This window comes from Triturus cristatus, chromosome 4_1 (assembly GCF_964204655.1).
Source record: "Triturus cristatus chromosome 4_1, aTriCri1.1, whole genome shotgun sequence".
In the NCBI taxonomy this organism is placed as follows: domain Eukaryota; kingdom Metazoa; phylum Chordata; class Amphibia; order Caudata; family Salamandridae; genus Triturus; species Triturus cristatus.
Genome location: NC_140585.1, coordinates 442966772 through 442979040, shown reverse-complemented (window position 1 = coordinate 442979040; position 12269 = coordinate 442966772). Strand labels below are relative to the sequence as shown.

At 46.3% G+C, this 12269-nt stretch overlaps 1 protein-coding gene across 1 annotated transcript in view; it reads right to left on the bottom strand.

Annotated features, from left to right (window-relative positions):
* Window positions 1-11075: 11075 nt before the first annotated feature.
* Window positions 11076-12269, bottom strand: part of NDUFA9 (NADH:ubiquinone oxidoreductase subunit A9) — a 205827-nt gene continuing 204633 nt past the window's right edge. The window contains exon 11 of the mRNA XM_085652600.1: window positions 11076-11379. Coding sequence (XP_085508726.1) covers window positions 11209-11379 — 171 coding nt within the window. The 3' untranslated portion in view covers window positions 11076-11208. The remainder of the gene's footprint in view (window positions 11380-12269) is intronic.

Below are 12269 nucleotides of genomic sequence, written 5' to 3'. Positions count from 1 at the left end.
ATTGTCATCTGGGCGAGATGGCTTTGTTGGATATGCATGAGGATCAGGGAGGTCTGGAGGATCTATTGGGTCATCATAATCGTCCCAATCGTCCTTTGGTATGTCTGTGCCATCATCAGGGTCAGTGAAAGGGTCATTGTTGCCTCCCCCATTCCCTAAATCATCATCATTGTGCGGTGGTGGTGAGTTTGGTGGAAGTATAGGAGAATGTGGAGGAGAGACAGGCTTAGGAGGAAGAACAGGAGAAGAGGATCTTATAGGTGAAGTGGCACAGGCTTTTCTTTTCACAGGCACTACAGGAATGCCTGGTGTGTCCAGTTTTCTCTTCTTGTGTGGAACAGCAGCCAGATGTGCTGTTTTGGGGTCTATGTGGAGAGTTTTTTGTTTCGGATTGATAGGATCCGGCGGAAAAAGTTCTTCCTCTTCGGGAACCGCTTTCGGCACCGATTTCTTCGGGTCCAAGCGAGGTTTGGATTTCTGCTCCGAGGCCTTGGGAGGTGGTTTGGGGTCTTTCGGCTTGGCTGTGGAGGCGGAAATCTTTTTCGGTTCCGAATGTTTTGGTTTTGGATCCGATGTCTCTTCTTTCGGCGTTGAGGTGCTCGGTGCCGATGTCTTTTTGGGAGTAGGCTGCACTCCCGTCTTTGGTGTCGATGGTGCCTGCGGAACACTGAGATGCAGTTTGCCCGGTCCCAAGCTACCAGAAGGCATGTCCCTTATCTACAAGGGCGGGGCTTCTGAAGCTTGTTTCAGTCGCGACTGGAGCCAGCAGGCGAAGTCTTGACCAGAGCCTTCTTTTTTTCGGGTGGAATTGGGGTGGGGCAATTGTATACACTCGTTGACCAGGAGGGATGTGGTCGTCTGAGTCTGAGTCGTCCGCTTCGGACACGATTTCCAGGTCCTCAGAATCCTCCTCCAGAACATCGCTGCGCCATGATGTGTCGTCGGGCCTGGTGATCACGGATGGTCTTTTTAGATCTAAAAGAGGCACAGGCTTGGCAATTGTTCTCGTCGTGCTCGGGCGAGAGACACAGGTTACAGACCTTGTGGTGGTCACCCTGTGGAAATTTAGCTCTACACTGGGGGCATTTTTTAAATGGAGTCCTTTCCATGAGCTGTAGGCCCGAACGGCATCGATAGGCCCAGCGGCCTGGGTTGACGACTGGAATCGAGTAGTTGAGGTGCGCGTCGAAGATCACGCGATCGAAAACAATACCGTTGAGTTTCAGAAAGTTTGCGCGTCGAAAAGGTTTGGAGAATATGGTGCCTAACCGGAGCGCAGAAGTTGCATCCGAACCCAATGGCGGAAAAAAACAATCTGAGGATGGAGTCGATGCCCATGCGCACTATCGTCCAAGGGAGGAGTCACCTATCTCGTGACTACAAAAGACAACAACAAGGTGCAAGCATCCGAGCCCAACACCAGATGGCGATCTATGCACAGTGTACTATCTGCAGCTCATATGCCTCGAACATAGGGATTTATGTTGTCATGTTCCTATGCTGGTTATTGAAACCACCACATAGGTACCAAAATGTTATTTTATGTTATATTTATGTTTTTATGTGTGCTTTTGTGGTCTATATTGGCTTAATAAAGAACTATTCACTTGACTTAAATATACAAATCATTATTTTAAATCTTTAATACCAGTGTAAGATAGGCTGTTGCAGAATGGTTTAGTCATAGCCACTGGAATTATGCAACAGGGGAGAGCCAAATGATACAAGAGAGTTGAAGACATTATGCAATAAGAAAAGGCAAAGTATGTGAAATAATGTGCCATGTTCTTTGACAGTATTACTTCATTATTTTCTACTTTTTACACATGGAAATGCTGTTTGGGCAAAGATTTTACCTAATTCGTACCAGTTTAACAACCAAATACAGAAATAAGCAAATGAAAGGTGACCAGTTAATCTTTGTGAAGGCCTTCTGCTGCATGGGAACACGTCACCAATGTTTTTTTAAACTTTTGATCTGTTTCTGCTAGAAACTATTTTAAAAAATCTGCAGTTTATGCACCAGATTATGGATTATGTGGCAAATAGGGGAGGTCCATAATTATACAAAAAACCCCACAAAAATCCATAAATCCAGTGGCTCTTCGTTTAGCGTTTAAAGATAAAAGTTATGCTTTCAAAACATATATTTAGTAATAGGTATACAGACTGTACCTTGTGCAAGCGTTTTTATAAGTATCCATTAAAAGAACACTTTCCAGAACGCAACACCATTATGTCACTTGTCATTATGAAACTTCCAGTAACTCCATCAATTAAGGCTTATACTGGGTCCCAAGCAGCCCTTACATTGGTGATTAACCAATTGCACACATTTACATTTCTTTCAGGTAGCAAACATCTTGGTGAGAAGGCCTATTTCTTCTTTACCTCTGTGGCCCACTCTCAGTTTCACAACATATGAGAGACCCATCCGCACCTCCTTTCACTTTCACCCAGAGGCACCGCAAGGTCTGCATTAACTATTCAGGGATGGCTGTTTCTTTTTTGTTTAACAAAAAGTATGGGAATTGGAATTGTGAAAAAAATAAATACATAGGCACATCAGTCCCTGCAAATCCTGCCCACTTCAACATGCAGATGTCCTTTCAGGTAAGCTGAAGGGAAGCCTACAGGGTCGGATTCAGAAGCAGGGCCCTGATCATCCAGACCCCTGGGGCTTCAAAGTAATGGCTCAGAAGAAAGATGAAAATAGCGAGAACCATGGATAACATCAAAGACATGACCCATAGGAGGGGTGCTATCTGGGATATTTCCATCTACAAATTGACAGACATATGGGCAACACATTAGGGCTGTTCTTTTTATGAAAGCGCTAGCAGTACCATACCTGTAGCAGGTGCAGTCGCACTGGGACCAAGAGTGTAAGGGGGGCCAATGCACCGCAATTAGGACTGTCTTTCTAGCAAAAAGTGGAGTGTAGGCCAATTTTCCTTGCAAGTATTAGAGACCGGTTCACCCTTGTTGCACATGGAACTAGGCCCCAGCACCAGGAAATGGCGGATTGAGTTGTAGGGCTTTGTTTCCTTTTTATTATTATCCAAAGGGGCAGACAGCATATTCAGAGCCTCAGGCCTAGGAGTAATAGCACTGTGTAGTGGGCGGAGGACAAAGCCTGTTTTATGAGGCTGTAGGTATCATTGGTGCTGCACCAAATCCCAATTATGGCTGTTTACTATCCTTTTCTGTTTGCATTAGGCGCCAGTGCACCATTGCTGGGCCACTATTTTCAGCCTCATACCAATGGCCCAAGGGAGGTGAATACTGAAGCAGAGGAGACAGCGCAGCTTCAGGCCTCATAGACTTGACGGAAGGGGTACGGCGCAAGATCGGCGCCCAGGTTTTTAACAAAAAGCAGAGAAGACTGCCTGTTTGGCTAGGCAGTAGCTATAATTATTGAAGCAGGTAAAGTGGAACCGGATCCCAGTAGGTTGAGAGGCCCACTGCATCAGAATCATGACTGACCTACTTTCTGAAAGAGCCGCAGGGCCTTGCTAGCATTAGAGCGGCGGAGACTGTAGCTGCAAAGTCGGGCAACACGCAGGAGCTAATTTCTTTTCAAATTTGACAGAGTCTGTTTTAGGACTGGAGCGATGGCCAGGCCTGGTGGGAAAGGCAAAGAGGTAGCCTGCTACTCAGAGCTGCAGCTATCATTAGTGTAGCAGGTACAGTTGCATTGAGGCCCAGGAGTGTGAGGAGCTCACAACACCGTAATTATGTGATGCAGTGTTTTGGTCAATTTTTGTATGACATATTTGCTCTCTTATAGTGCTCACATTTAATACAGAATTTGACCTACAGAAAAGTACCCCAGAAATTATATCATACTCCTAGCCCCCTGCGCTCACCCTCACCACTCCCGCTGCCCCAAGTCTTGCCATAAAATTTTAGAGGGGTGCCAGACTACAAATATTTTTTTAGGGTAGGCTCAGAGTAACAAAGTTTGAATCTAGTACCACAGTTATTTGTATAATTTGCAAATGAAAAGAGCCAAACAAGAAAAAAGTATTAGCACAGACTAGCTCGGCCAAAATTAGAATAAATAAGTAGAAACTTCATGCAGTCTGAAGAGCTTTTTGATATGGACTTCTATCAGCTCCAGAGCTAGTTACAGTAGAATATTTCTATAGAGGATTCAAAGATGAAAAATAAAAATGAGGACTTTAGCTATTTATCTTGACTAAAATTAAATGGTTGACTTCTATTTTTTCTTCCTTTAATGATTTCTTTTTAAACAGGGTCTTATGAACCCACCCAACGAGTTTTATTTATTTTTAATCCACTTAGCTAATTCGATTTACTATTTTACAGTTTCTGCTGTAAAGGTCTTCATTCCTTCAAGTGTATTCATGTTATTTTACTTTGTTATACACCATTTCTCATACACATTTCACAAGACGTTTACCTCAGTGTTGCAGCCTATGACGACCCACGGTCAACCTCTGGAAAAACTGATTTATCCTTGTGGAACCCTCTTGCCAGTCACGCATTGAAGCACTGCTAAGATCAAGACTGTGACATCTCTACCCTTAACTGTACCAGTCGAGTTTAGTGCAATGAACAACATGAAATGGCGAAAACAACACTTAAGTGTGCTTGCACCATATTTTTTATAGTACAAAATGTATGAAATGCTACTATCCTGCTAATGCAGGACATAGTAAAACCATGCCAGCGCACCATTAATCATTATTGAGCCTCCCTTCCCTTTTCTTGTAAATTTTCAATGTTTGGCTCCTTCATAATATTGAATTACTGCAATAGTGAGGTCCTCCAGCATCATATTTGTTTGTACAGTCATCCCTTTGTTTGTTAATCATTTTGACTACTTTAAAGAAATAGCTGAAAGATGACATGCTTCCTGCTGTTTTTCCTTACCTCCTCCGCTCGGTCTGACTGAGGTGAAGTGAAGTATTGCTTTTATTTGCTCACCCAAATCTGTAACGTAATTCTATGTCAAAAATGTTTGGATAAATCCAGTATTAAAGCACAACCCACAATAAAAAGGAATATGCTACTTACCAGTATGCATCTGTTCTTGGCGTGTAGAGCTGCAGATCTACACACTTGTGCATAGATCGCCATCTGGTGTTGGGCCCGGATGTTTTCAGTTTGTTTTTCCTCTTGGAAAGTCTTTGGAAGTCACGAGGTCGGTGACTCCTCCTTTGGATCGTATTGCGCATGGGCTTCGGCTCCATCCTCAGATTGTTTTTTGCCAGCAGGGAAAGATGGAGCGTAGTAGAAACAGTGAAGATGCCCACGTGTGTACTATCTAAATAAGATAAGCTGGAACAGATAAAGGTAGCCGGGGAGGCGGGTGGGCGTGTGTAGGTCTGCAGCTCTATACACCAAGAACAGATGCATACTGGTACGTAGCATATTCCATTCGAGGCATATGAGCTGCAGATTACACACTTGTGCATAGATTATATAGCAGTACCCACCGTTAGCGCGACCACCCGTATCTGTTGCAGTGGTTTAAAATAATGTTTTGAGTACAGCCTGGCCCATACTAGCTTGTTGCTTAGTTTGCACATCTACACAATAGTGTTTGGTGAAAGTGTGCGGTGTTGACCATGTAGCTGCTTTGCAGATATCATCTAATGGGATGTTCCCTAAGAATGCCATGGAAGCCCCTATTTTTCGTGTAGAATGGCCTTTCGGGGGAATGGATAGCGTTCGCTTTGCTTTATGGTAGCAGATTTGAATGCATTTTACAATCCACCTAGCTATCCCCGATTTTGAGATGGGGTTACCTTTGTGTGTGGTGGAGAGAAAGAAACAAACAGTTGTTTGGTCTTACGGAAAGGTTGTGTTCTCTGAATGTAGTAGAGATGGGTTCGTTTCACATCCAGTGTGTGAAGAGCCCTTTCTGCAACGGTCTGTGGTTGCGAGAAAAATACTGGTAGTTCTACTGTTTGGTTTAGGTGAAAGGGAGATATGACTTTAGGGAGGAATTTCGGGTTGGTACGGAGAACAACTTTGTTATGGTGCATTTGGAGAAAAGGTTCTTGAATGGCAAGTGCTTGTATCTCACTGACCCGTCTAGGGGAAGTGATGGCTACAAGAAAGGCGGTTTTCCATGTTAGGAACTGTAATTCGCATTTATGGAGAGGTTTGAAGGGAGGCCCCATTAGCCTTGTGAGAACGATATTTAAGTTCCACACAGGTGAGGGTGGCACTCTGGGGGGAATTATTCTTTAAAGGCCTTCCATGAAGGCTTTAATGGCAGGTACTCTGAAGAGTGAAAGATATTGCCTGTTTTGTAGGTAAGCTGCAATAGCTGCGAGGTGTAGTCGAATGGACGCATAGGCTAGATTGCACCATTGTAGGTGGAGTAAGTAGCCTATTATGTGTTGAATGGACACGTCCAGTGGATTGATGGTGTTGTTATGGCAATAAACAACAAAACGTTTCCACTTGGCGGCGGAGCACGCTCTAGTGGTAGGTATTCTTGCTTCTCTGATGACGTTCATACAGTCAGGGGGAAGATTTAGGTACCCAAATTCTAAGATTTCAGGAGCCAGATCGCAAGGTCGAACTGCGCTGGGTCCGGGTGTTTGATCTCTCCATGGTTCTGGGTTAAGAGGTGTGGAGAGAGGTGTAGTTTTTGGTGCGGCACTACATATAGTTCCAGCAGTGTGGTATACCACGGTTGTCTGGCCTACGTTAGAGCTACTAGGATTAGTGTGAGTGAGTGTTGTTGTAGTTTGTGCACCACTAGTGGAATAAGTGGGAGAGGTGGAAAAGCGTACGCAAATTTGCCTGACCAGTTCATCCATATCGCATTCCCTTTGGACAATGGGTGTGGGTATCTGGCGGCGAAGGTTGGGCATTTAGCGTTTTCGTGGGTGGCGAAGAGGTCTATCTGTGGATGCACCCACATTTGAAAGTATGGGTGAAGAACTTGCGGGTGAAGCTCCCACTCGTGGATCTGTAGTGTCTGTCTGCTGAGCAGATCTGCCACTGTGTTTTGGACTCCTGGGACATGCTGAGCTAGGAGAAAGATTTTCTGGGGTATCACCCATCTCCATATGCTCTGTGCTAGGTGAGAGAGCTGTGGAGAGTGTGCACTGCCTTGTTTTTGGATATAATACATGGCTGTCATGTTGTCTGTCCGGATCAGGACTGCCTTGCCTGAAATTTGAGTTTGAAAAGATTTTAGGGCTAAGAAGATTGCTAGTAACTCCAGATGGTTGATATGGAGTAAATTTTTTGAGGTGTCCACTTGCCCTGTGTGGTGAGATGTAGTAGATGAGCTCCCCAGCCAGAGAGCGATGCGTCCGTTGTCAGTACGATTTGAGGAACCGGGTCCAGGAACGGTCGACCTTTGGAAAGGTTTGTGGTGTTCCACCACTGCAGAGAGCGATGGGTGCGACCGTCTACCAACACCAGATCTGTTAATTGACCCTGGGCCTGGTTCCATTGGCGCGCTAAGCACTCTTGGAGAGGACACATCTGGAGTCTTGCGTGAGGCATTATGAAAATGCAAGAGGCCATCATCCCTATTAGTTGCATAAACACTCGGGCTGGAAGGGAGTGTTGCGCGAATTTTGCACGTAGAGCTTGAATGCTTGCAATCCTGGCCGGATTGGGGCAGGCTAGTGCTCTTGAGGTGTCTATGGTGGCACAGAGGTATTGTTTTATGTGGGATGGTTGGAGATAGGACTTCTGGTGGTTTACTTTGAAGCCCAGCTGGTGGAGTAATTGAATGATGGTAGATGTGTGTTGAACACACTGATTGTACGACCCGGCTTTTATCAGCCAGTCGTCTAAGTATGGGAAGACGTGGATGTGTTGTCTTCGTAAATGTGCTGCTACCACCGCTAGGCACTTGGTGAACACCCTTGGCGCTGTTGTGACTCCGAACGGGAGCACCTTGAATTGGAAGTGTTGTCCATCCACTATAAATCTGAGGTACTTGCGGTGAGCTTTGTGCACCGGAATGTGAAAATGCGCGTCTTTTAGATCTAGGGTGGTCAAGAAGTCGTTTTGGGAGAGGAGCGGAAGTACCTGCTGAAGCGTTACCATATGAAAATGGTCGGAGTGTATGTATGTGTTTAGGGGCCAGAGATCTAGGATGGGCCGCAGAGTCTCGTCCCTTTTTGGCATGAGAAAATATAGGGAGTAGACTCCCATGTTTTGTTGGTTGGTAGGAACCGGTTCTATTGCTTGTTTTTGTAGGAGGGAGACTACCTCCTGCTTTAGGAGTATTAAATGTTCTTGTGACATTGGGCGCTGCCTGGGTGGAATGTTTGGTGGGGTAGATATCAGTTCTAGGCAGTAGCCTGATTGAATTATTTGTGTCACCCATTTGTCTGAGGTGATGGTAGCCCAGACGGGAAGGAAATGTTGGAGTCTGCCCCCGACCGGAGTGGAATGGTCTGGGGGGAAAGTCATTGGGTAGGCGTTGTGGCAGAGCGGGCGTTGTTTGTTTTTCCTCTGCCTTTATTATTGTTACCCCTATAGCCGCCTCTTTGATAACCCCTCGTGAAGGTGGACTGAGTGGGGGATTTGTACGAAGTGGACGCGGTATCTGAGGAGTAGCCTCTAGATGTACTGCGAAAGGAAGAGCGGCGAAAGGAGCGTCTAGGAGGGTGTGACTGTAAGGCTCCCACGGACTTCGCCGTATCTGTATCCTTCTTCATTTTTACTAGGGCCTCATCTACCTTTGGGCCAAATAGATGTTCCTGGTCAAAGGGATGGTTAAGGATGGAGGCTTGTACCTCCGGTTTAAACACTGATATTCTCAGCCAAGCATGGCGACGCAGGAGGACGCTTGCATTGATGGCCCTGGAAGCTGTGTCTGCTGCATCTAAGGCACAGCGTATAGAGGTGTTTGTAATGGTTTTACCCTCTTGAATTAGTTTGTTGGCCCTAGCTTTATATTTTTCAGGGAGGTGGTGCATTATGCTCTCTAACTCGTCATAATGTGCTTTGTCATATCTGGCCAATAGCGCTTGAGTATTGGCGATACGCCACATATTGGCTGCTTATGACGCAGTGCGTTTCCCTGATGCATCCAGTAGCGTCGACTCTTTGTCAGGTGGTGGTGCTTCGCCTGACGCCTGGGAATTTGCCCTTTTACGTGCAGTGGATACCACTAGAGACTCTAGTGGCGCCGGCCCTCTGATGTAGGAGGGATCTGTGGGGGCAGCTTTGTATTTTTTCTTGATGCGCGGGTTAATGACCCTGGCTCTAACTGGGTCCTTAAAAACCTCTGGCACATGCTTTACCACTCCTTTAAGCATAGGTAATATGGAGGTAGACCTATGTGTGGTGTCGAACGTGTCAAGGAGGAAATCTTCCTCCACAGGGTCGGTATGCAAGTCTACCCCGTGATAGTGTGCCGCCCTTTGCAGTAGGTGGTGGAACCCCAATGAGTCTTCTGGTGGAGATGGCCTGGAGGGGTAAAGGTCATCTTGTGGGACGTTGGGGATATCAGGTATATTGTAGTTGTCCCATGGGTCTGGGGATGCTGTAGGAGTGGGGTCCCCTGTGGGTAGGTCCTGTGGGACATCCCCTATGTCATCATATGGGTCCCCGTGATCATCATCTTGTGGAGAAGGGGAGGGAGAACGATGAGGTTTGGGTGGAGAAGGCGGAGGGGGTGGAGGTGGAGAAGGTGGAGGAGGTGGGGAAGGTATTCTGAACCGGGAGGTAGCAGAGTCCTTCCTCTTTGGAGGTGGAGGTGGAGCAGGCTTCTCCAAATGTCTCTTTTTGGAAGAAAGGGTCAAATGTCCAGTTTTTGGATCCTTGGTGAGTGTTTTTTGCAAGGGATCCAGTGTAAATAAGTCTGGTGAGGCTGGTCTGTCCGTCGGCGCCGAAGGAATCGGTGCCGTTGGCCTTTTAGGCTTTTCCGTGCCGGTTCGTTGTTTGGAACCTGGTTTGGGAACCTCCGGACGCTTGGTCGGCGCCGAGATGGATTTCGGCCTTGAAGTGTCGGTGCCGGTGGCCTTGTGTGCTTTGCTCGGCATCGAAGGTGGTGTCGTTGCCGAAGAGCTGGGTTTCGACCCAGAGTGCTTCGGTGCGGAGCTCGGTGTCGATATGGGGGTCGGCTTCTTTTTCAGCGCCGAAACGTGTTTATCGGAACCCGGAGTAGGCTGGCTCGAGCCCGAGCTGCCGGAAGGCTTGCTTGGCTTCTTCACCGGGCACGAAGGTGGGGTGTTGGAAGCAGTGTCCTTGGTCTTGCCTAGGCCCGGAGGCGAAGGTGTGACCAGAGCCTTTTTCGGTCTCGGCAGGGGTGTGGGGGATCAGTACACACGACCCTCTGCGCCGGGGTAATGTCCTCCACATCTGAGTCGTCGGCCTCGGAAGCTTTGACGAGGCCCTCTTCGGTGTACTGCTCTGGAGCGTCGATGCCTTCTCCGAAGATGTCGTCCGGAATCGTCGTCGAGGAGTGCGCCATAGTTCTTCTGGCTCTTCGGTCCCGAATAGTCTTTTTGGACCGGAAGGACTTACACGCCGGACAGTCTCGAGCCTCATGTTCAGGGGAGAGGCAGAGATTGCATACCTCGTGGAGATCGGTGTGGGGGAATTTGGACCCACATCGAGGGCACTTTTTAAATGGAGTCCTTTCCATTAGCCAGGACCGAAGCTTGGAGAGGTCCGAAGGCCGCCGTCGACGACTGGAACTGAAGGTCCGTGCCGATGAGAAGGCGCGTCGAGTGGGGGAGATCGTGATCGAAACAATACCGCGGTTTAAGGTGAGGATTGCGCGTCGACCGTCGAACTGGAAGCTGTTCGGAACCGGAGCGCGAAGATCACATCCGAGCCCGATGGCGGAAAAAAACAATCTAAGGATGGAGCCGAAGCCCATGCGCAATACGATCCAAAGGAGGAGTCACCGACCTCGTGACTTCCAAAGACTTTCCAAGAGGAAAAACAAACTGCAAACATCCGGGCCCAACACCAGATGGCGATCTATGCACAAGTGTGTAATCTGCAGCTCATATGCCTCGAACACTTTGTTTCTGCAACAGGTTAGAAGTAATACAATTGAACTTTGCCATCGATTATGTAATTCATTTTAGGGATACAATAAACACACAAAATATGTCTGACAATTTTAATATAGACTTCATTTCATATATGTACAGGGAGAGTAGGGTGCACAAACGCCGAAAAAGCAAGTCAATGCTATCACGATCTGCAGACTAGAAGAATGTTAGGTCACCGAACAGGATATTAAAAGTTGACAGGTTTTGCTGGCCTGGCTTCCTCCAATTCAGCTTCCAACCAGCGATATCTGCGATGACGACGAAGAACTTCAATGGCTTTCTGTTCGACAGGAGTTGGAACAATACCCAAGTCTTCTAAACCAGGGAGATCTGGAAACTTCTTGTCTGTAGTATGAAACTTTTAACAAAAACATCCATAATTCAAAATCACTCCACATATGCTTGAGTTGCATTTAAGAGAATATTGTCAATGAAATTTAAGACTAAACGTAATTACGAATAGCATACTACAAATAGTGTTTAAAACTAGGTCTGATTTAAATTTTGGCAGATGGGATACATCAGAAAGGTGATGGCTATCCTATCCGCCGCAGTCAAAGCGTAGTGGGATATAATGCCCTTGTAATACATTGGACGGGAAATGCGCCATGTTTGTGAAGGAGTATCCCATCCGCCAAACCCTAAATCAGACGCTGTCTAAAAAGCTGAGCATGATGTGTACCCGTTCAACATTCTGCAAAGGTGGTAAAAGCCAGGCTATAAAGCTATTAAACAATTCCAAACTTGGAATATCGAACAAAAATTAATCATGTTAAAGTAGTTACCTGTTACACTTCTCCAGTGTTCTATGTTTCACAGATACATATGCTTTGAATAAGTCCTTCTCCTTAAATTCACCAGGCTGTGGAAGACTCTTGGGTAGCCGGGATGGAGCGCATAAACTCCACCCAGAGACCTCTTCTTATTTCCATACCTCAGATGAACAAAGGAGGCTGGTAACCATGTATGAGTCTACAAAAGATACCAATGCAGGAAAAACTTGTATCTGCACAACAATGCTGTAGGAAGGTATGTGGTGTTCGCAACAAAGTAGCTTAGCGGATCTCAATTTAATGATCTTTATTATTACGGCTAAAAGTAGAAGTTCAATAATAAATATGTCGTATAAAGACGGTTAAGAATGCCGCATGACATGCAGAATAAAATCATGCACAATTTCTTACAACAATCAATGAAACTGAACACTGCCATCTCAGAATGTCAGCAACTTTTAGTTTGAGAGGACTA